The sequence below is a fragment of the Sinocyclocheilus anshuiensis genome, unplaced genomic scaffold, assembly GCF_001515605.1.
Source record: "Sinocyclocheilus anshuiensis isolate Anshui unplaced genomic scaffold, SAMN03320099.WGS_v1.1 scaffold1803, whole genome shotgun sequence".
NCBI lineage: Eukaryota > Metazoa > Chordata > Actinopteri > Cypriniformes > Cyprinidae > Sinocyclocheilus > Sinocyclocheilus anshuiensis.
Window position 1 is genome coordinate 256,798 of NW_015548301.1, and position 25,553 is coordinate 282,350.

General features: G+C 38.0%; 2 protein-coding genes across 4 annotated transcripts in view; one reads left to right on the top strand and one right to left on the bottom strand.

Annotated features, from left to right (window-relative positions):
- Positions 1 to 3,476, top strand: part of LOC107656144 (exocyst complex component 3-like) — a 14,498-nt gene extending 11,022 nt beyond the window's left edge. For 2 of the 3 annotated variants that reach the window (XM_016443864.1, XM_016443865.1), the window contains exons 9-13: positions 478 to 619; positions 722 to 844; positions 1,094 to 1,255; positions 1,409 to 1,530; positions 1,870 to 3,476. In XM_016443864.1, the coding sequence (XP_016299350.1) occupies positions 478 to 619; positions 722 to 844; positions 1,094 to 1,255; positions 1,409 to 1,530; positions 1,870 to 2,056 (736 nt within the window). In that variant the 3' untranslated portion in view covers positions 2,057 to 3,476. The remainder of the gene's footprint in view (positions 1 to 477; positions 620 to 721; positions 845 to 1,093; positions 1,256 to 1,408; positions 1,531 to 1,869) is intronic. The other variant, XR_001630531.1, reaches the window with a different exon arrangement.
- Positions 3,477 to 4,906: 1,430 nt separating this feature from the next.
- Positions 4,907 to 24,490, bottom strand: zcchc2 (zinc finger, CCHC domain containing 2). Its single transcript, XM_016443866.1, has 14 exons — positions 23,723 to 24,490; positions 19,480 to 19,588; positions 19,318 to 19,388; positions 14,115 to 14,186; positions 12,888 to 12,988; positions 12,044 to 12,138; positions 11,824 to 11,907; positions 11,674 to 11,710; positions 10,625 to 10,709; positions 10,087 to 10,154; positions 9,822 to 9,913; positions 9,591 to 9,683; positions 7,659 to 8,732; positions 4,907 to 5,374 (listed from the first exon to the last, which is right to left on the bottom strand). Exons 1-14 carry the CDS (start codon positions 24,284 to 24,286, stop codon positions 5,313 to 5,315), a joined length of 2,607 nt encoding a protein of 868 aa, XP_016299352.1. The 5' UTR covers positions 24,287 to 24,490; the 3' UTR covers positions 4,907 to 5,312.
- Positions 24,491 to 25,553: the final 1,063 nt, after the last annotated feature.

Here is a 25,553-nt window from a genome sequence, read left to right on the forward strand (position 1 = left end):
GTCCCCACTGGATGCAACAAATGCCTCGTTTATAATGGGTTTTAATGTTTTTGTCTCATCGCTCTGGTCGGACAGGGCATCACAATACGGCAAGGGGCGTAACATTTCCGTCACACGCTTGAGGTATTCGGCCAATCACAACGCACTGGATAGCTGGCCAGAGCACACCTTGCTTTTCAGACCGATAAGCTTTGTAAAAATCGACCCGTTTCAGAAAGGCGGGGCATAGAGGAGAAACAATAATGTACAGTATGTGGAAAATAATGTGTTTTTTGAACCTTAAACCACATAAACACATTTCATTACACCAAATACACAAAATAATGTTATTTTTAGCAGCATCATATGACCCCTTTAAAATGCTACTTTTTCTGGAAATCAATGCATTATTTCTGCAGTATTTCTTCTTAACATCAGTAATACACTGCTAATGAACCGAACTGAAGTTTTAATTAACTTCAATATGCTTGTTTTCAGAGAGTCTATAAATAGCCTGAAAAGGAAGTACTCTCAGTCGACTGAACCCACTCAGAACGACGCCGCCATAGACAACCTCCTGAACGAGGTGGCCAGAGAGGGCTGCCAGTTCCTGCTGGATGAAGTCTTCCTGGATTTGGAGGTAAATACGCTCAGGTTGTGTACGGTTAGATTTTAGATGTTTAGTAACTGGGATAAATGTGACCGATTTTTACTTTTTTTTTTTTTTTTGTTCTTTCGACAGCGTCATCTTAATGAGCTGCTGACCCGGAAGTGGTTGACAGGGACTCATGCTGTAGACACCATCTGTGTGACCGTGGAAGACTACTTTAACGACTTTGCCAAAATTAAAAAGCCTTATAATCAGGTTTGCACACTCAAGTTGTCTTATTTGTTATAATGCTGAATTTGTACTTTTTTTCATCAGACCAGAGGGCTGTGCAGTACAATCATGTATCGATATATATATATATATATACATATATATATATATACATATACTAGATACTGCATTCACTTCCTACCATTCAGAGAATGAATCTAATGCAGAAGTAACGTAAGTACTGTTTTCATTGCTGTGTTGTGATTTGTGTTTTCTGATGTGTATGTCAAACAGGAAATGACGAGTGAGGCTCATCGGCGGGTGGTGGTGGAGTATCTGAAGGCCATCATTCAGAAGCGCATCTCGTTTAAGAACGCCGATGAGAGGAAGGAGGGAGCCGAACGGATGATGAAAGAAGCAGAGCAGTTCAAATTCCTCTTCAGGAAACTTTCTGCTGTGAGTCTCACAACACCAGACGTTCTGCAATGAGAAGGAATGATGTCTAGAACATGCTGCTGTAATCCGACAGACCTAGGGTTTATTGCTTTATGGTAACATGTAACATAATTTTTGAAGAGCTCTTTGTAAAGCGTGTTTGTATGTGCTCAGGGAGAGGACACAGACCGGCTGTGTGACGCCATCGCTGCCATCGCAGAGGTCTTCAAACTGACCGATCCTGCGCTGCTCTACCTGGAGGTGTCCACCCTGGTGTCCAAATATCCTGACATCAGGTCAGACTTCATTACATTGAAAACATTGTTAAAACAAGTTTTCATTGCTTGGAGAGATATGACACATTTTGCGAGATACAAAGGAAGTAAAAAAAGAGAAATATATTTTAAGCCTGTTTTGATTGCCATTAGGGTTTTTAGCATTGTGATGATATTTTTGTTATTCTCGTGGTTAAAAACACAAATACAGACACATTACAAAAATTCTGAAATTTGTGAAATGTTTTTGTGAAGTTCAGCAGCCAAAGTAGAGCTCAACTAATTGGGTCTTTTACATAATAACACTATCATGAACAGTGATTTGAATGGACACTCAAAACCACCTTTCTCTGTCATTAGAGAGGAGCACATTGTGGCCCTGTTAGCAGTCCGTGGAGATGCCAGTCGAGAAATGAGACAGATGATCATAGAGACTCTGAACCAGAACAAACCATCCTCTTCCTCTGTGTCTCAGCCTGTCTTCAGAGACATCACTGTGCCATCCATCACCATGACCTCTATGGCTGTTCCCAAACTGCTGAAATAATCTGACCTTTGACCTCTAGAGCCTTTACTAAGCCGCTAACAGGCCACCAAATGGAGTATCGACTCCATTGATGCACTTTGGAAATATATTCTCTGCCATCTCAATGGATGACGATGTGCACTTGAATGAATGGCAGCAGCTTGTGTTGAGACTGCAGAAGTTTAGATGATTTATGATGACTTGATGTACAGAAACAGTTTCAGGATTTTTTTTTTCCTAGCCCGCCCTTTGTAAAATGATTGAAAGATGAATTGAAACAATAGTTCACCCAAAAGCAAAAGTTGTCAACACTCAGACTCATGCTGTTCCAAACCCTTCTGATTTTTTATTTATTTTTTGGGAGTTATTTTTTCCATATAATGCAGCTGTATTGTATTTAATGGATGTCAAGCTTTAGAAAGACAACATAAGTGTGGCCCACACAGGTTGTGCACTATATTCCATGTCTTATAAAGCATGATGGCTTTTCATGTGAAACAAAGTAGCTACAAAAGCAGAACCTTTCAAATTGCATTTACTCTCACATTATGTTTCAAATATGGCAATAAAGATACACCAGGTTTGTGAGTGTAGTCATCGATGTCAAACCTACTGGTGACAAATAGCAATTTATTTTGTCTGTTAATCACATAAAAACTCGTATATGTTCAGAAGAATTAGAATATAGTATTATATAGTGCAATTGACAGAATGTTTATTTTTGGGTGAACTATCCCTTTAACAAATCATGAGGTTGCATTCAGCAGCGTTTGTGTGTACATAATAATGTACAGTTTAATTTCTTTTTCACTACAGTGCGACACATTTAGAAGCATCCTGCTGGCTACTGTCATGAACTGTAACGAACCACTGAACTCCATCACGTCTGTTTTCATTTCAATAAAATCTGGGTCAACACTAAGCGATCTAAATGATTTACGATGTTGGATTGAACTACAGGTCACCTCTGTTTATACACGCACGCACGCCCTGGATCTGCCAGCGCAAGAGGAGGCGCAGGAAGCTGGCCTGACTATTTAAATGTGTAATCTCTCTCTTCTCATTGGCTGAGCTCAAGATGAGGGGAGGAGCTCTGAGGGTTCTCACGGGTGAAAGAGAAAAGACGTCCGCTTCAGTTTACTTCAGCCACACAAGCAGCGCGCTGACTGTAGGATGACATGTAATTCATGCAACTTTGTTGATTATACAAAGCAATGTTTTTGATTTGCTGTGTTTAGATTGTAGTACTAGCATATTGCTTACCGTTTTATTTTAAGAATGAACGTGAAACTATGCAGTACGCAGTGAATGCTTAAAACAGCTGCTTCGCTGTCACGTTACCTCAGTATGTTTAATTTAGACAACTGCGTCCAGTTAGCTTAAAATACAAACCTTTTTCATATTTTAAAGGGACCGTTCACCCCAAAAATGACACTTCTGTCATCATTTACTCACCCTCAAGTTATTCTAAACCTTAGAGTTTCTTTCTTCTGTTGAACACACAAGATGATTCTTTGAAGACTGTTGGGAACCAAACAGTTGGTAGCCATTGACTTACATAGTCATAGTTTTTTTTTCTTCTCATAATATACAAGTCAATGGCTACCTTCTAATCAAAAGCAACACCACAAAATGGTTTTTTTTATTTATTGCTAATATCTCGACAGAAATTATCAATTTGCCAAAAAAGCAAATGTGATCAGATTAATTTGACCTCAGTACGGATTAATCAACATTTACATATGAAATACAGTAAACGTAAACTCCGAAGCAGATATCAAAACGTCGTTCATACAGTACAGCTTCATAAATCAATAAAAAGTGTAATGAATACAGTCGACAGGTTTCAACCTTGAGTAGTTAGCTCCCTTTAGAGCAGGGGTGCCCGAACTCGGTCCTGGAGGGCCGGTGTCCTGCAGAGTTTAGCTCCAACCCCAATTAAACACACCTGAACCAGCGAATCAAGCTCTTACTAGGCATACTAGAAACTTGAAGGCAGGTGTGTTGAGGCAAGTTGGAGCTAAACTCTACAGGACACCGGCCCTCCAGGACCGAGTTTGGGCACCCCTGCTTTAGAGTCTATTTACAGATTAGTAACAATTTACCGAACCGAACGAAAGCACATTTAAAAACCTGCAACACACTGTTGTGGAAAGCAACTAACCATAAATGTGCTAAAAAAACACCTGGACAAGCATGAAAGGCCTTGAGCCCTTCATCAAAATCTCTTGAAAATATCAAAATAAAATTTATTTTCTCAATACAAACATGCCAAATCAACTTATATATATTTATTTATTTATTTTTAAAAAGGGCTGCTTTGGCAAAAATCGCAATAAGATTTCAGAAATACAACTTTGAGATTTTAAATACGTGCTTTAACACAAAGAATTAATAAGACTCTTGAAATTATTTTCAATACACTTCCAGCTGCTTGCATGGCAATAGGCACAAACGTTCGCCCTCTGGTTCTGTGACAGTTTGCAAGAAAATATTTAACACACAAGCAAGATATTATGATGCTCAAAGTTGTCATTTCCTCTAACAGTGCTTTAGGATGAACGTGTATGAAGGATTTTGTCTGACTCGCAACACTTCAAGCGCAGAGTCGGAGTCCGTGAAGGCTGAAGCTGCTCTCTAGTGGTCAGAGCGAGTAAATGAGAGGCAGTACTGTAGATCTGGCTCTTTCAGTGCATTTCAAACACCTGGCTCACATTTTACGGAGAACAGTTGTAGTGCATGGCGTTCAGAATGAGAACCGGGTAAACCAGCAGCGTATAATGTCGCAAGAGCATCATTATAAACCACTATCAGCAAGAGAACAAGCGTATCTTTAATAACAAAATGAACTTCCAAAATATATATTTTTTTTCAGTATTTTTCTTGTCGTTTTCTCTTGTAACATGTATAAAATTCTATAAAGATTCACCCGTGTCAGAAACAAAAAATACTGCACTAAAGGACTCGAGTTGAATTTTCTCATTAACTTCGCCAGACGCTGCGAATGAGAACATCAGCTCGTATAAAATCCTTCTGACAACAATAAACTAATCTGAACCTAAAACAAAAATCCTCTCGCAATCAATCCTATTTAAACTATAACATTAAGATAATTTAATTTCTAAGAGAACCCATTAAGTTTAAGCAACTTGTCTTGCATTGGCTATTTATTTATTTTTTGCTCTCCGGACAAGGATGCTTACACAAACAGAGCAGAACTCTATCTCAAGGGTCTCTGGAATCGCTGGCTCGCCGGGCTTTGGTCCCCTGCTCGCTGTCAATCGGTTTTATCTAATGCTTCTGAGGAGTTTGGGGCAACGTACTTCAGCCAGAAACCACCTGAAACATATAGAAAGGGGTTTACGAGTGCTAAAAGTATTATATGGCGCTAAAGAATAAGGCTGGAAAAAAACTATCTGGCACAAGCTCAAAGCTTGTGAAAAAAGCAGTGTTGCCAACTAATTTTCAGGGGAAGTTGCTAAAGGAAGGTTGATTTGTTGCTAAAAGTTGCTAAATGATGTTGTGATGACATTGCGTGATGACGTCATTACGTAATCACGGTGCAAAATTGTGTCAAATCTCAGCAAAAACATATACATTTTATATATGTTAATTTAGATTTGTTCGTAGCAATATAAATGCATAATATAATATTAAAATATAAATAACTATTTTTAAATCCATTGAATTATCGAAAACGTACATATTTTTGAACGATTGCAATTTAAGTTTTATACTTTAAAGCAGTTTATTAGTAGTTAGTATGCTGCACTCTAAGAAAAGTAAAAAAATAAAGCACAATCTACTGTGTTAATATGAAGGAATTTTCTGGATTGATTTTTCCACAGGTTTTTGTACCTACATTTTTAATTACGCATTGTATTTTGTGTTTTCGGGTTACAACGGATAATGGATAATTACTGGATAAATTTAGCAACAAAATTGCTAAGTTGGCAACACTGGAAAAAAAAGTATCAAAGCACCCCTTGAGGTTTTTAACTGCCACAGCAACACAAAAAACAGCTAAGTACATTAAATGAAGCATATAAAACTGGTTCAGTGCATTACAAAGCGTGGGCGTGGGACATTAATAATAATAATAATAAAAAAAATTTAAAAATCTCATTCACTTTCTACATTAAAATTTTCCGCATTTACTGACGCAAAAATCACTGAGTTTGGTTAAAAGCGTGCGCGCAAACAAACAAGCGGTCTCCGTGCGCGCGAGACTCAAATGGAGAAAGGAGAAAATGGGCGAAATATGAGTGAAAACGACGTGAATTTCGGTCTGTTTTTCCTTCCAAAATAATCGAATTGACTTCACACGATGTGGAATAACGCACACGAATATATGCTAGTGTTAAGGTACTTTCATGTGGTCTTTAGGGGTTCACCCACCGTTATAACCACTATCCTCTCATCCCTCAATATTGTTCGACTGATGAAAAAGCAAAGTGGGTTTAAAAGCGATATGAGGTGAGTAAAATGGTAAAATGGAGTAAAATTTAGTTTTATGATACAGTCATGATGTTTTATAGTTATATACTATAGTTTTTTTAACTAGGCTACTTTCACATTACTCGTGCGAACCAATCTCTTTGGTACATACAAAGAAAACAATGTAGCCCTATTTAAAAAAACTTCATTTAGTTAGTTAACTTTTTAAATTATTTACAAATTAATAAAACAATTAAATGGAAATACATATATACTGTATATATTTCAAATTTTTTCATTACTGTTACTACTGTGTGTCTGTATACATATACAGAGAGAGAGAGATGGATAGATAGTATATAGATTTATTTCTTAGTAAATATCAGCTAAATTTCTCTCCTTTATTTAGCATTAAACACTGAAATGAATGCACCATAAGGTTTAGCACCATTCAGAAATTAAAGGGGTCATATGATGTTGCTAGCGGTGGGCTTGAGAACAGCGCGGCCGGTGGGCTTGTGGCAACCACATGTGACGACCCGGGCTGGACTCCGCTTCGTCCACGGTGAAAGCCGATCCGGCGATCCACAGCGTAACCAAGAGCTTGTAACACTTCAAAGAGAAAGGAAAAATTGAAATCGCATCATATGACCCCTTTAAATGAGAATGCCTTTTAAATTGTAATTAAATTGTGTAATCGTGTACTAGAAACTTTGTATTCTTCACTCATTGTCACTGTAATTAACCAAATTATTATTGTTTAATTAGCTCATAAATAGTTAGATAATGCTTTGTTAACAACCTATTAACCATAAGTAGGCCTAGTTCTCTCTTTAGATTAGGTCACGGAAAATGTCACACACACACTATATATATATATATATATACATATATATAGTGTACCATTTTTCAAATATAAAATGAGAAAATAAATGTAAAATATGTAAATGTAAAATGTTATATTTTTTTCAATAAAAACTTGTCATAAATGTCAATATTGTGTGTGAATGTATGCAATTTGTTTTTCCCTTATTTGTAAGAATCAGCTAAATTACTAATTTTCTTCACTATTCAAAATTTTTCAAATACCCAAACAGATAATGGACATGTGCAAAAGTTTCCACATCTGAAATCATTCACATCTGTGTTTGCATACTTGTGTAGAGTGTTTCTGGCATCTTCATACCTGTCAGCCCGGCGTCGATGGACGGTTGCTTGCAGTCTTGAGCATAATGTCCGCTCAAGCCGCAGTTATAGCAGGACACGTTGTTGGTCTTCTTCATGTTGGTTCCACTAGACATCATTCCGCCAACCGGCGGAAAGACAGGTGGGTAAAAGCGACGGAAGGGGTGCATCTGAGGCAGACTGTATCCTGCCTGCGACGCCAGCATGTGCTCCGAGTGAGCATGCAGGTACGCCGCAGGAGGACCGGTGTGGGGGTAGAAGGGCAGCGGCGTCCTGTTATTCTGGTGACCCTGGGCAGGGAAACTGTTGCATAGAGAGGGAGGGAGATGGAAGAACGCAGGCGATGGCCCGAAAATCTGACGGGCAGGTTGGGGTTGGGGTTGGGGCGGCAGGAAGTAGCTGGGTGTCAGGTGGGCACCGTTTCCTCCACAGGTGCCACGGCAGCCGCAGGCGTTGCAGCCCCCCTGCTGCTGCTGCTGCTGTGTACCACTGGCCTGTGGCGTAACTGGCAGGCTGGAGCTGTTGATGTAGGACAAAGAACTGCTCTGAGCGGTGCTGTGTGTGACCGCAGGGGCTGGCAGGGGTCCCGGTCCCGGGGTGTGCGTGGGTACAGTTGTGGGGCAAAGTCCTGGTACTTGGCTACTGCAGGAACTTGAGCTGGAAGGGGCGTTGGCAGTAAAGGAGGCCTTGGCTTTTGTTTTGACGGGGTTGTTGGCCGTGGTGGTGTTGGCGGGCTGCAGAGGACACTGGCCGGGCGAGAGGACGCTGAACGCCCCCAGCGGTGGCTGCTGCTGTGGGTGAGCGCTGGCCGATGATGCTCCAGGGTCTTGGGCCAGCGGGATGGTGATGGTTATCTTACCCTGCCCCGCATCTCTCTGGGTGGTGGTGTTGTACTGCAGGGCGTAAGGGAGGCACGCGGTCAGCGCCAGCTCCACCACTGAAGGAGGCTGCGGAACATTCTGGGGCTCGGCAACTAATAGATTCACCATGGCAACTGCTTTCCCGCCAACGCCTTTGGCGAGGTGAGTCTTTTCAGCTGGTTCCTGGGCTGAGTTATCAGACTGACTCTCTGTATCTGAAGAGACACACATTAAATCATTATGTAGATTTCATTTCATAATTCATAATGGTATTAAACTACTGTGAGAATGGAGCCTCAAAAGTGGAAGTCACCAAAGCTCAGTAAACTTCTATGGTGGTATCTCATTTGCCCTAATAGCAAAATAAAAAAAAATCACAATAGCATTTCTATGACTTTACAAAAGAGAGAACAAAACAAAACAAAAACAATTACATTGGTTATTCAATTTTCTGTAATTGAAAACAGTCATGTATCTACATTAAAACAAACAATATATATATAATATATATTTATATATGTATGTATGTATATATATACACATACATACATACATACATAAAGTTAAAGTTGTAGTAAAATTACTAAAACTAACAGTAAAAAAATAGCTAAATAGAAATTGTAAAAAAAAATAAATTAAAAAGGCAAACACACAAAATTACTATAAATTAAACTAGAATTAAAATAATAATTGTGAATATAAAAAAATCAAGCTAATTCAAAACATTAATAAATACTAATATATATAAATAATACTAAAATAACACTGGTGCAGTTTTTGAGTCACTGTTGAAAAACCATAAAAACTCTGTTGCTAGATCACATGGAGAAGCCCTCCAAAGACAATTTTTGCATTGATAAGAATTTTAAAAAAATTTAGAGAATAATATATTAAATGCAACCTAATTTGACTTGCTTTCTTCTTATTTAAAAGCAGTATTCTGTGTAGACGTGACTGAGTTTGTCGTTCTGCTAAATGTCTCCTTTTGTGTTTCACATGGGTTTGGAACAACATGAGGGTCAGTAACTTACAGAATTTTTTTGAATGAACTAATTACATTATGAATAACACACCATGGTCCTCCAGGCTCTTCTGGTGAACAGGACTGGACGGCACGGAGTTTGAGCTCTCTGATGATGTGTCCCCATATCGGTCCCTTCCTGTGTCTACATACCAAAAGACAGAAGAAAACATGGCTGTAGTTCTTTGTAAGGGCATGCATGTACATGCATGCGGTATGTATTTGGAGATGCACAGATATCAATAATTTTTGCTTTGTTGTTTTTTAGCCATGGCACAAAGACCTTTGCAAGCTGCCTGGTTGATCATCAGTGCTGCAGAAGGTTTCTGGATTCCATTAGAAGTCTTGACACCGGTAACTCGTCTGCCTCTATCCCTGAAAACATACAACAGCAGTCGTGACCATAAGCCCTACCCGATGCATCGATGAATATGCATGCGTCATTGCATTTCAAAATATTGTCTCAATTCAGACACAAACACCAGGTCAACATTTCAATCTGCACCCATATAGAGGGCAACTAAACACAGTAGTGGGTGTTTGTGTACCTTTTTCCAGCTGGCCTTCCTTTGTTCTTCTGTCCAGCTGTGAAGATTCTTCTGTCATTTGTGCAGCTCTGCAGGGAGACAGAATGCGTATATGTCTAAAATGCCTCAAAACAATGACCAACTTTGTCTGTATTACATTTTTTAAATACGATGCAAAATAGTTCACACAATGAAGTAGTATTGCTACACTGTAATCAACTTAGTTCATTAGATGCATGTTTAATTCACTAAGTTGCATCCTGTCTTCCTTTTAAAAAATAAAAATTGTTACTAAACATTTTTAATCCAATTCTGTATAAAAACCTCAGAACTTTTGACAGATGTTAAAAATTCATGGGGAATTACTTTCTAATTCATTCATTACTAACTTATGGTAATGAATGGCTAAATTGTGGTATACAGTATTTAACTATTTCTTTATAGACCGTATGCATTAAAAATTGCAGACTGTGTGCACAGTATTCATACTGCAGAAGCACTATCAGTCATATGCCATTCCAAGAATACCAAAGACCGAGAAACAATTTCACGGCCTCACCTGTTCCAATTCAGTTTCTTTCTTCCAAACTCTCTCTCTATTCTGCTCACAGTTTCCTCTCCTCTGGCATTCAGAGCGCTGATTACTACAGGGAGAAGAAAACAGATTATGTGACAGGAAAATACCATAAACATGGTTTACTCTACTGATCCTTACAGGACAGACCTGATATTAATCACGTACAGCGGCCTCAAGTATTTGGACACTTAAGCTACACTTAATACATGAATGCCATTGCATTAGATAATAAAATATCAAACCAAGTTACATTTATTAAAGGGGTCATATGATGCTGCTAAAAAGAACATTATTTTAAACGAGCCGTTTTAGGTAGTTGTGGCTAACTCTTAACTTTTATAAAGAATATCTCTTTGGATTTGAGACTTTAGTCTTTGCAAATTTACAGATCTTCTTTATGCACCAAGAGCTTGTAACACTCCAAAGAGAAAGGAAAAAATGATATTGCATCATATGACCCCTTTAAAAAAAAAAAAAGATTACACAAGTACACTTTACAAGCAAAACATAAAACACAAAATAGTTTTAAATTATTAAACGACGTACACTGATGTTCAAGTCTTTTTTTAATGTATTTGAAAGAAGCGTTCATCAGATATGCTCATCAAGGCTGCATTTATTTGATCAAAAAGTAAAGCAGTAATATTATGAAAAATTATTACAATTTAAAATAACTGTTTCTATTTGAATATATTTTAAAATGTAATTTATTCCTGTAATGCAAAGCTGAATTTTCAGCATCATTACTCCAGTCTTCAGTGCCAAATGATCCTTCAGAAATCATAACAATATGCTAATTCGTTACTCAAGAAATGATTTCTGATTATTATCAATGTTAAAAACTTTTCTCAGCTTAATATTTTTGTGGAAACAGTGATGCATTTTTTAGGATTCTTTAATGAATAGAAAGTTGAAAAGAACAGCATTTATTTGAAATAGAATCCTTTTGTAAAATGTCTTTACTGTCACTTTTGATCAACTGAATGCATCCTTGCTGAATAAAAATATTCATTTGTTCAGTGAAGGTCTACCTCAGTCCCGCAGCTCTGACGCTGTAAGCCTCCACATCTGTAAAAGAGAAAAGTCACTGATGAGACTGTAGCATCAGTACAGCATTAGCACTTGTATGTGTGTAGGCAAGTGTTTCTAGGGCAGATCTGACAGTTCTGTATCTCTCTCACCCTCCTCCAGGCTGGAAGTCTCTGAGCAGTCCTCAGAGAAACCGCGTTCAGGCTGATGGATTCTGGCTACGGGCACACTGGTACCTGCAGAGACGAGCAGATGAGCAAGTGTTACACAGTGAAATCATGGTTAGTCTATTAATATACTGATATTTGGTCATTTTAACATTAGTCATCAACTGATAGCATTTTCTGATTGGCCAGTCAGAAGGATTCTCACAGTGGCTGCATGGCAGTACAGACGCATCAGACAGGAAGAACCTGGAAACATCACATCTTTGAAGGACATCCTGTGATAAATTCAGGAACTTCTCCCTGCAAAGGAACACAAGAGAGAGAGAGAGAAAAAAAGTTAAAGGTATTGAAACATAGTCACTGATGTTTTATTTTCACAATCCGTGACCACATCTAAGGTGTGCTACAGGAAGAAGAATCCCCTCTGGTCCTGACATCAGTGTTACTGACCTAAATACTGCCATGTGTTGTGGGACTTGAAAAGGACACTTTGTTTTATGTGACAACAACAAAAAAAGAATTGAACACTGAATCCCTTTGACAATTTAGTGACGGACTTGATCCAAATCTTTCAATCTCTGACGAATTAAAAACCATCTGCCTAATGCTATATCATTTGAACATCTGTAGTCAGGAAACAGTTCTGAATAGGTTTAGGTTAGCAGTTGTAATCCTCTCCATGTCTAATAAAACTAATGCACTTGTATTTATCGTTTTAAAATATGCTAGTTATGCATGGCTCAATGTTGTTTTTGGTTGAGCACTGAGACTTTCAGATTTAGGAATTGCACTGTATGCTTTCAGCACAACTGCATTTATCCCATGACACAGCTGCAAGAAAAGACTATAAGGTGATTATAATGACAGCGAATAGCGCATCAAACTGAACATAAACCCATGCAAGCCAAAAAGAGAGAACCTAAGCAACTTAAAGCTGAGGAAAAGGAATGCGAAAGTAAGGATGCAACTGTTTTTTTTTAAACAAGTATGCAACATTACTATTACAAGTAATGTTTCTCAACACTAGTTAAGAGTGAGATGAGATTTACCTGAGGTTTCTCTCCAGTTCTCTGGATTCACATTGATCTCCACGACTGAGTAACCTGACGATGCCCTTCTCAAAGCCATCTGGACTCTGCTCCTTAGGAAGCTAGAGAGACAGAGGGATTGTTTTATCTCACTTTGCATTTTAAATTCAATACAGCTAAGCTACATAAAGTATATGGACACCCCCTTCTAATGAACAGGTTTCCATGAGTACAAATCTTAATGATATTCTAGGGAATTGTGCGCTTCTAATTTTATAGCAACAGTTTGGGCAGGACCCTTTTCTATTCTAACATGACAATGCCTCTGTGTATAAGGCAAGGTTCAAAAAGAAATGATTGATTCAGTCAGTGTGGAAGAACTTGACTGCTCTGCAGAATCCCAGCTGAACACCTCTGGTGTGACTTTAAATGCAGATCTTGAGCCAAAAACTCATCACCAAACACCAATGATTTGTACATATGGGTACAGTCATTTTAGACACTTCCAAAACTGTTGCAACAAAGATGGAAATACAGTTTATAAATATATGAATTACGTTTCCATTTTTGTTGCAACAGTTTTGGAAGTGCCTTTTTCTGTTCTAAAGAAAGGGGTGTCCCAATGCTTTTGTCCATATAGTGTATGTACAAGTCATTGGTGTTTTTGGCTCAAGGTATGCACAGTTTTTGGCTTAAGGTATGCACAAAATACTCAGATAATCCAACTAGCTATATCAGACAAAATGTGCAGTGCACAACCAAACCGCTCTGTGTGGAAAACTGCTGTAAATCTGTTTTAAATGTGTATAAATTGTAAAACATTAATCGAAATAAAGCTAAAATAATTTTTAATCTAATATTTATGTATTTTGTATGCAAAAATATTAAATAATATGAAATATTAAAAATGAAAAAAGACCAAAGCACATAAAATAAAACTATAATTGAAATGAATCTTGAAAATATAAAATAAAAGCCAATTTAAAATATTAAGAAATATTGTAATAGTATATAAATGTTATTAAAATAACACTGAAGTTCATACAGTGCAGTATGCAGAATGCCAGTATTCCATTACGAACACAGCCAGAGAGAGGAAAATAGAAATAGAAACAGATGGATAATGTCCCTCGCTGGTCTAGCCAGATGGCATCTTGCCCAACCGGTGGGCACACTGGCATGTGCTACAATCCCATGTGACTAAACAAACACAAATACCACACCAAAGACCTATGTCTCTCTGCTCACCTTTAATAGAAAATCCTCCAACTCACGATGACTTTTGGTGACTGCAGTAGATGAAGAGTCTGACCATTTCACCTGCAAAAGAGGAGAAACTCAATGAGACCAGTATTGCTCTCATCAGCCTGAGCATAACGGATCTTTTACTTGGATTCCCCAGAGCTCATCATATTTCACTCAGACATGAATAATTGTACTTGTCCTTTTGCCACAGATTCCTTAACATGGATTTCTTCACATGCCCTCTCATCATATTTCACTCAAACATGAATAATTGTGCTTGTCCTTTTGCCACAGATGCCTTAACATGAATTTCTTCGCATGTCCATGTCCTTGGTCAAATATTCCAATAGTTTGGGTTCCAGAAATGATATTACAGCAAGAGAAGAACATTTGAGCTCTTAGACTATTAGCTCATTTTCAAAGATTACGATGTGTTAGGTAAATCAAATATTCCAATGGAATCTCCCACTGAAATCTAGGCATACCTAAAATATTTAAACCAGCCCAAATAAACACACTGACATCAGAATGGGGCGTACGTCAAGAATCAGTTTTCCGCCAAACTGGGTCATTGCACTATTTTTTTACACTTGAGCATTTCAGCCACTAGAGTTCACTTGGTTTAAATTAACTCACCACAACTTTAGCTCATGCAAATATTATGTAGAAAAAGAAAGTCTCAGTGCAAAACTGAAAAGAATGCATGCATAACTATCATATTTTTTAACCAGTACAAACTAAAGTCTATTGTTTTACTTTAATTCAGCAAGGATACATTAAATTGATCAAAAGTGACAGACTGTTATAATATTACAAAAAGACATTTATACAAGACCTTTAGAATGTTTACAAAAGATTTAAATTATTCATATTAAAATTTGCTCATCAAAGAAACAAAAGAAGTTTCTACAAAGATATCAAGTCACACAACTGTTTTCAACATTGATAAGAAATGTTTGTTGAACAGCAAATCACCATATTAGAATGATTACTGAAGGATCATGTGACTGAAGACTGAAGTAATAAAAAAAAACAGCTTTGCATCACAGGAATAAATTACATATTAAAATATATTAAAAAAAGAAAAGTTATTTTAAATTGTAATAGGCCTAATACTTAATATTACTGCTTTTACTGTCTTTTTAATCACAAATGCCGCCAATTCAAGCTGAAATGCATTTGATAATCATGCTGCTGCACATAGTTTGGGGACTTTCGCTTTCGAATTCACAATCTTGGTGTCATGTTTTACAAGAAAAGTCTGTTGTGCTAACATCTTGATTTTACAATTTGGTTGTACAAATGAAGTAAGCTCAACATCTGTGTTAGAGCATTTATCTATATATTTTTTTAAAAAACACTGTGATAATGTCTTGAGCCATTTTCTTGTTTGTGGATTCACATAAGTGCAAAACTGTTTTCACTGTAGTCTGTTTCTGGTAGAATTACACAATACAGGTCCAAATAATTTACATCCATTGTGAAAGTTCTGGCAGATATCCACTCCCAAAGACGCTAACATCTTGATTTTACAATTTGGTTGTACAAATGAAGTAAGCTCAACATCTGTGTTAGAGCATTTATCTATATTTTTTTAAAAAACACTGTGATAATGTCTTGAGCCATTTTCTTGTTTGTGGATTCACATAAGTGCAAAACTGTTTTCACTGTAGTCTGTTTCTGGTAGAATTACACAATACAGGTCCAAATAATTTACATCCATTGTGAAAGTTCTGGCAGATATCCACTCCCAAAGACTCAATAAGATGATGCCTGTAATTGTGGCAATTCATCTATCTCAGACAACAAAAAAAGTGTTGAAGTGTTTATCTGTAACTCCAAACCGGCTCTTTCAACACCCGAGTAAATATTTTAGCCTTAACAAGAGCTGGCATGCTATTTCGTCTGCTTCTCCAGTGAACACTGATGTCTTAATCGTAGGGTTTGGCGAGACACAGGTGGTCAGGGTTCAGTGGTAAGCCTGGGAAAGGGTGGAGAATCCGTCTTCCAATGACACATGGGGATTTCTGATTGGGATGCAACTCGCATAAGGACGGAATACAAGACTTCAAGACGGACAGAGAAAAGGGAGTGGCTCAAATTTGGCTGAGAACACCAAATGCTTTCCTTTTCATTCCATTCTTTCAACCTTGTTTTGATGAGGATGGATTGGACTCGGCAGAATGGTGCACAAATCTCAGCGTCTAATGATTTTACGTTCACACTGAGAACATCTCATGTTTAATAATGTGTAACAGCATTCATTTATGCTGTTTATGATGATAACAAACAAATGTGACAGTGATTGTGGTCTCAAACACTTAAATCTCTGTCAGAAGTGCTTTCTATCTTAATATATCCTGGGGAGAGCAGAGCGAAAGACTCATCATGTCCTCACGGGTGTCCTCAATACGTCTCCTTCCCACTTAAGCCTCCAAACAACCTTTAGGTTACGAAAACTGAATAACAGCACAACAGACAGGCTGTTATGGAAAATTTGTTTATTTGCTATAAATATCAAAAAGTTTTGACACTGAACTTTTAGCCTGTATAAAAATAATTGTATAGTTTTGAACCAACAGTCAAGTAAAAAGTTTTATTTACTTGTCAAAGCCAATTTTCACTCGCACCCGGTCCGTAACTTTAAGGCAGACAGTTCAGCATGACCTTTTACAAGACCTGATTAATAGTGAAATTGTCAAAGCCATTTTAAAAGAGGAACTAGTTTTAACTAAAAATACAACGCTCAAAAAAACCAAAATGAGTCATGACTCAACAGCTAAAGATGCCAGTCTCAATGAGAATAGCTGTACCAGGGATCCTAGCAATCAATTTAAAGATGTCTTAGAGGAGTTTACGATGCAAACGGTCTAACAGCTTTAAAGAAAAAATAATAATAATCTAAAACTAGTTGCTCAACATGACCAGAACACGTATGTTAGGGGACTTTATTTTACACCCTCACAATCTTCCCAGAATAAACACTTGAACCAAAATTCTAGACAAGTGTTTTCTGTTTAAGATGCTGGATTTCATTTCTATCATTACTCATCCTGATTTCAGAGCATCTGTGCTTCCATAATCCTAAAAGTGTCAGAAGGGGGATATTCCCTGACACATTCTCACTTACAGCAGTCATAATGTGAGAAATCACATTTTCCTTTCTTTTTATAAAAAAAGGAAGTTCAATGTACAATCAGAAAAACTTAAACATTCTTTCTTTTTTTATGATGTTCTTGGTCATATTATGCAATTTAATCCTCAGTTTTACGTACTGAAGTACAATGGGTTGTGAATGCAATTGTGTTGACCAAATAGACCATTTATTCAAACTACAAATGCCAAAATGACTCATTTGTCATTTAGCGAAGACATCAGACAATTGCAGTACAGCCCATCAATACAGGCTACTTGCACAACATTGTGAGATAATCATCTTGCTTTCCTCAATTTCATATTTTACATTTTACAGGATATTTATCGTGCCATGCCCTCGACCCAGCTTTTGTGATAAAACTGTATTGCAGGATTCCAGGGTAATTTTCAACCCTGAAAATTACACGATACATTAGGCAAAGGAAAAGGAAAGCACTTCTCTCAGTCAGGCCTCTCTCTCCGACTGTTTTGGCGCTGGTCCATACTCTCACTGTGAGCTGAGCCAAAGCCTCTTTGGTGAGGCTGTCAACTCTGTATCAACAACCGGATGTTTACAGCTCAGGCTTTGCATGTTTCCTCACTTGTCCCGGAGAGACAGAAATCTCATGCACACAGCCGAGAGCATAGCTCGGCCTTCAGGTCACGTCTGGAACCACAGAGGCTGAGTGCCTCATTTTGAGGCCTTTTTAACACCATGAATAATGCAAAGCGTGCATGCAAATCTGAAACAACAGCTGCTACTAAGACATTAACTGTGCATTGATTCACACCATGCCTAACACTACATTAATGTCCTTTTTAACCAGCAACATGGGCACAAATAAAACAAATAGTTTTAAAGTCAAACTTTACTTTACTGCGTACTTCCGAATGGAACACAATATTCAATGAGGGGAAAAAAAAGTGGTGTAGGACTTGATTTTATCCATTGGGAATTGACTGAACCGTGGGTGTTAACATACCAGGATGGAGCCAGGCGGGTTTCTTTGAAATAACATAAACAAGAATAGGGTTCATTTTGATTTCATGTTGAACTGAATCTCTTCCGTAGCAATCCAAGCCCATATTATTATACAGCTATATATTAAAGGGGTCATATGATGCTTTTTTAAAGATCATTATTTTGTGTATTTGGTGTAACAGAATATGCTGACATGCTTTAATGTTCAAAAAACACATTATTTTTCAAATACTGTACATTATTGTAGGTCCTCTATGCCCCGCCTCTCTCAAACGCTTCGTTTTCTACAAAGTCCCTCCTTCCGACAAGCGCAGTCTGCTCTGATTGGCCAGCTGACCCAGTGCATTGTGATTGGCCGAACACCACAAGCACTCGTCGGAAATGTAACGCCCCTTACCATAATCGCGAGCTTCATCTTTCAAAATAAATGTAAAGACAGAGCCCGAAAGGGGAACAGAGTCGCGTGACAGACACAGCGATGAAGCGTGTTAGAATGAGCCGTTTTAGGAGGGCGTGGCAGAGTCTTAACTTTGATAAAGAATATCTCTTTGGTTTTGAGACTTTAGTCTTTGCAACTTCAGGGATCTTATCTATGCACAATCAGCTTGTAACACTCCAAAGAGAAAGGAAAACTTGAAATCGCATCATATGACCCCTTTAATATTATATATATGGATATCAATACAATATTTTTAAAAAATTACTGTAATGCTATAATGTTTAGCAATGATTATGTGGGGAAAATGTTTTGAATATCTCCAAATATTACTTTAATTGGTACCTGTAAGAATGAACTAATTAGCTAGAATTAGAACTAATTATTTTAATGCAAATTCATTAAAATACAGTCATTTGCATTCTGTGAAAAACAGATTATGTGCAGACCTGTACGGATTTTGACATAGTTTTGTATAACTACCTCAACATTTCTTATCTCACTTTCTAAGGAGACTTTCCCTTATCGGCATGACATAGAACTGGGTACATATCATTCTAAATCATTTCCCACAATCCTGGAGCTCTCTAAGCTTCTTATAGATGAAATGTCAGTGTTGAAACTCAGCGTCTCTGATGGGTTTTTGAACTTACCTCAAAACTGTACTGCCTGCCGTCTCCTCCCATAGAAACCTCCTTCAGAATGATCTTCTCAATGTGCACCACTGCAACATCAAAAGACATCATCGTTACAGTGCTGCAACTCTCACTTTTTTTCTGTGTTGAAAGGGATTTCAACATGCGGAGGCGAGATACCTTCCCTCTGCGACGTGCCGCTGAGGTGTGGATTGGCGTTGCTGCAAAGAGTCCAGTCTACGTCATTCTTCCGGTGTGGACAGAGGAACCCCGGCCTGGAAAACTGGCTCTGAAAGAAAAATAAGTCATTAAGAAGGCGAGTAAACACATCGATTTCCAACATCAAACTCTCTGATGAGGAAAATATTTTTTTTTTTTTTGAGATTTGAATTTGAGGTTATATAATTACTATGGGTTTTTTCCTATCCACACTAAAAGCAGCTGTCATGTTAAGCAAGAAAACAACTGCCAGTTACAGCGTATTTGATGGCTAATACAGTTATGTGAAGCAACCAACAAAAAAGTCTTGTCTAAAGTAACAAGACTCGGGTTAAAGGTGCATTCACTTATCTTCACGCCCATTGTCATTGTAGTTTAGTCTCCTCAAATTGCTTTATCGTTTCACAGGTCAGCCAACACTGATCTAATTGACAGCAGAATGGCCAAAACAATGCCATTGCAGGACATTGCAAATTTGAGAGTGAACAACTGATCTAGAAACCCGACATTCAACTAGTGGATGGGTTTCCAAATGAGAGGCATAAATCACAGCACTGCTTCTGAGGTGTGACACTTACAATCAAACCAAATCAAAGCTATTCACATTCAGTCATTCAAAATGCGTCAATTATTTTGATTGAACCAACTGATCCCCCGTTTCCTCTTGTTTTAAAGCAAGTGAGCATAATGCCTCAGCTTACATGACCATGACTCATCACCATCATTTTAAACCATTAACATCACTCTCAATCTGACATCAGCAACAAACAACAGACATTCATAAACAGACAGAGAATGTGGTGCTGGAGACCTGATTTGGTCTAATGAGCGTGGACGTCCCATGCGATGAAAAGTCCCACACATGACCTCATTTACAAAATGCAAAGCTCACAATAAAGTCATTCACATGGGAGATCAAAAGAGATCAGGGAGGATAGCACTGGACACATTACATGACAACAAGCCTACAAGACACCGATGAACGTAGCAAACCAAACGGGCCATCATGTCACGGTTGTATTGGATTAAAGTGTTTGGATATTTGACATGGCATATTCCTATTGAGGGGTTGGCTGAGACCTATAACTTACATTAGATAGCCAGGGACGCATTTACAAAATGCAGTGTCACTTTTGTTAGATCTGTGTTTCTGAATTAATTTAAGGGTGATGAATATATTTGACCACAGTATTTGCCAGGATTTTCCCTGTCAGGATCTGGCTTAAAGGTGACGCTTTAAATGACTGAACATATTGACAGCTGTCAATCTGACATGAGCACATGCATCCTGCAGATGGCTGATACACCTCTGGCTGTGCCTTGTCAAAAAATAAATGCGTTAAAAATTCTAAAATGAAACATATTGGACTTTATTGGAACCAATCCTAGAGGGAATTTCCAATGTAACTAATCAAAACTTGATTTTTAAGAACTCAGTTCCTAACAATTCACAACAAGACAAGATCATCCAACTGTAAAACATAAACGGGAATGAAGAAAATCTTACAGGAACTTCTGCAGCTGCCATGTGAATCCTTTAACTGTCCAATAGTATGACATTTTTTCAGTACATTAAATTTAAAGATCTTCTAAACATTACTATCCAATGAGACTCTTTAAAAAAACTACATAGGAATCAAACTATCTTCTATGGATTTCAGTTTATCCAATAGGATCTTATTTGTTACTTGTTCCAATTGGGATCCTTTAGGAATAATTCAAAAGTAGAAATTCCAACAGGGATCCAGCACACATTCCTTTTTGACTATTCATGTTCATTTACGAGTTTGTGTCAGTTTAAGTGGTGGTACCATGGAACACTGATTGTATCACATTCACATGCTACAGGAACACTGATTGTATCACATGTTGCTACACCATGATATTTTGATAATCTGATACCATCATTGTACCATGGTACTGCTGTCACAGGACTTTTCTGTAAAGGTGGTATTCCCAAGAATACCATGATATTGCCATGTTCTTGTGGCAGTATGAATATGATATTCAGAAAACCATTGTATTTATATGCTACTCTATGCATTTCAAAGAATGCAATGTATTAGAATAGTACACATCTGAAAGACCATGGTAATTGCATGGTCATTTGGTCATTTTATTAGTGACTTTAGCCAATACATGAAAAGGTACCATAGTAGAACAATAATATTCCCTGGAGTGCCATGTAAATATCATGGTTTTATAGGGGTGGGGGAAAAAAATAGATACAGCATAGTATCGAGATATTTTCCACGGCAATACTGTATCGATACACGGACGCCAAGTATCGATCTTTTATTATACTATTTGGTAGAATAACAAAATCAATTTCTTTACAGTCCACAAGATGGTGGTGTTGAGTTTTTTCTAAAATCCTTTAATGCACGGCAAGCCGTTGATTATCCCGCTTATTCCCTGGTCATTTGCCAGTATTGACAACTTAAAGTGGTTTTAAAGTTAAAAAAGCACATTATTTTCCACATACTGTACATTATTGTTTCTCCTCTATGCCCCGTCTTTTTGAAACGCGTCGATTTTTACAAAGGTAAAAAAGCGAGGTGTGCTGTGATTGGCCAGCTATCCAGTGCGTTGTGATTGGCCGAATACCTCAAGTGTGTGACGGAAATGTTACGCCCTTCACCATACTGTTGATGCCGTGTCCCGGCCGGAACGAAGAGACAAAAACATTAAAACCCATTACAAACGAGGCATTTGTTGCATCCAGTGGGGACATAATTACTGATTATAATGAGAGCAGAAGCCGGGCTAGAGTGAGCAGAGGCGGCGGGGTCGAGAACGGGCTGGACTCCGCTTCGTCCACGGTGAAAGCCGATCCGGCGATCCACAGCACTAAGTGTTGTGTGTGTGTGTGTGCATCAATTAAAGCAGCGCATTAATATAGAACGGTGATTAAACTGGCTTGGAACTACATGGAATGAAAGTAAAATACTAAGAGCACAGCAGTGTTGTAGCACATTGTTCACTTTAAGAGTACATGTTATGTTTAATTTAAATGTAACATTTTTATTTTAATGTAAGACTATGTTTTATTTATTTTAAATTTAACAGTAATTTACTTTCAAATGCCCCAATTGCTGAAGGGTCTGCACAACTTTTTTTGTACAAGTTCAAGTTGCATTGTTCAAAATACCTGTAGTAGCACAGCAGTGCATACCTGTTTACATTTAATTAAGGCTGACTAGACTAGACTGTAATACAAACAGTTTAGTTTGCCAGGTGCATACAACATTTATGACAGGTTTTCATGAAAGTGTTGGTCAGTTTGTCTGCTTGACAATCCCATTTTGCACTGCTACAATAAAATTGAAGTGAGAAACAAACTGAGAAATGTTTATTTTTAGTTAAAACAGATGTTGCCAAAGTTTTCGTTTGGGGACATAATTTGAAGTTGGAAAAAGGTAATAAATACCATGGTATTTATATGGCAATATGAATATGATATTCAGAAAACCATTGTATTTACATGCCACTCTAAATATGTCAAAGAATAAGGTGGTATTAGCATAGAGCACATCTAAAAAACCATGGTAGTATCATGGTGCTTTTGGTCATTTTTATTAGTGACTTTAGCCAATACATCAAAAGGTACATCAAAAGGAACTACTACTTTTTTAAATGTACCATAGTAGAACCATAATATTCCCTTGAGTACCACGTAAATACCATGGTTTACCATCTGATACAGTCATTGTACCATGGTACTGTCACAGGACTTTTCTGTAAGGGTGGTACTCCCAGGAATACCATGGTATTGCCATATTCATATAGCAATATGAAATTCAGAAATGTTCAAAGAATAACATGGTATTAGCTAGTGCACATCCGAAAAACCATGGTAATACCATGGTTCTTTTGGTCATATTGTATAAGTGACTTTAGCTAATACATGAAAAGGTACCATGGAACTACCATGTTTTTGGAACTGTACCATAGTAGAATCATAATATGCCCTGGAGTACCATGTAAATACCATGGTTTTACCATCTGATACCGTCATTGTATCATGGTACTGTCACAAGACTTTTCTGTAAGGGTGGTACTCCCAGGAATACCATGGTAACGTTATTGCCATATTCATGGTATTTTAGGGTAACGTTTCCAAATCATGAAATTGCCATGGTATTTTTGCCACTTTTGTTAATTTAATGTCAGTGATTTTGAGGTAACGTTGAATATAACACACCCATCTTTGGAGTCTGTCCAACTGCGCTCGCAGCTCTTCCCGCTGATAGAAACTGAACGCCGGGTGTAACGATCCCATCGTGAAGAGCAGCCGCAGTTGATCCACAGTCTCCGGCTCCGGTAGAGCGCCCCACATCCCGGCGTCCATTCGACTCAACGTCCGGAAGAGAATCCCGGCGCATTCCCTGCTCTTGGATCCGAGCAAAGACAAATAAACGAGCAGTTTAGACAGCACAACGGGGTCGCTTACGTCTACCAGCCCCTCCAAATCTGCGGGGCAGTTGGCCCGGATCTCATAATCCCGCAGGACGGTGAAATCTCTCCGGGCCAGATCCTCCAGACAGGCGCCGAGGAAGCGTAGCTCCAGCGGCTGACACATATGCAGCAGCCCGCAAAGCAGCTCGACGCGTCCGGATGGGTTCAGCTGTAAGCCGAACCACTCGAACACCGCCTCCTTGTCGAGCTGAGCCGCTCCGGTGCCCGTCTCCCGATCGGATCCGTTAACAGAATTCAAGTCGCATCGGTGATTTTCGCCTCCCGCCGCTCGCAGCTTCATCTTCATCATTATCAGCTCTCATACACGAACATCAGAGATGGAAGTCCATGGATGGTACTTTCTGGCCAATATTTCGGCATCAAAACGCGATGAAGTTCCCGATTTGGGGCGGAATTTCGTTGAAAAAAATGATCTGTCTGTAGTCAGACGGTGTGGCTGTGGTCAGTTTGCCAGATTACTCGCCTGCCGTGCCTCCAGAATATCCTGTCAATCATCTGTGACTCCACCCCCTCGTCATATGAGTCGCAGGGTCCTAAACTCACCAGCTCGAAATATATATTTTATGGACTGACAAAATATAACAAATATATAAACAATTAAGTACATTAATTATGAATTTAATAAAATACGATTAAATAATTGCATAATTAATTAAATATGTCACGAAATTCAAGTTTTCAAATATTTATCATATTCAAATTACCCTCAATTTTTATTTATCAATTCAAATATTTATCATATTGGTGATAAATAACTTATTTATCACCCTAAATCCTAGTACATCCCTACAACTTTATTTTATTTTATTATATTCCTATTCTATCTATAGCACACCTGTACTACAATTTATTCTTTTTTTGTGGTTTATATTTACGCATGTGTATTTTATTCACATCTTATTTTTATTATCTGTGTGTTGTTGTTGTCGTCTCCATGTACTGGAAGCTTGTGACACTATAACAAATTCCTTGTATGCGCAAACATACTTGGCAATAAAGCTCTTTCTGATTCTGAAATATATTAAAGGGTTTAACGGTGCTATAATCATAAACTCGAGTGGCCTTGTGCTTTATATAAAATGATAGGGCTGGGTAAAAAAAATATTGATATCTCGATATTAATCGATTCTCATTTTTACGGAACGATATCGATTCCTAAATCCCAAGAATCGATTAGTCTAGCCTGTTTTCAGTTAATGGACGGAATATTGAAGGGTAGGCCTACTTCCCATCCAATAAATCGCAATAACCATTGTGCTTTGGCACTTTAAATATGAAACAAAGTCTCAGATTTCAAATTCTGTCCATTGTATTGCAATATTTAAACAATAAATGCCGTTTTGGCGCTGTTTAATGAGGAGTGACAGATCGCTGTAGCGCCTCAGTTCAACAGACGCGGCAGCGCGAGGCGCACATGAGCTGATCATCTCCTCCACATTAATACCAGTTTCAGCACAAAATAAACATGACTAAACATCCGAAGGTAAGTTAAAAGTCTCATGTAATCGCTCAATCTGTGTTTCAGCCGTGCAAAGACGCCAATATAACGGCTACGT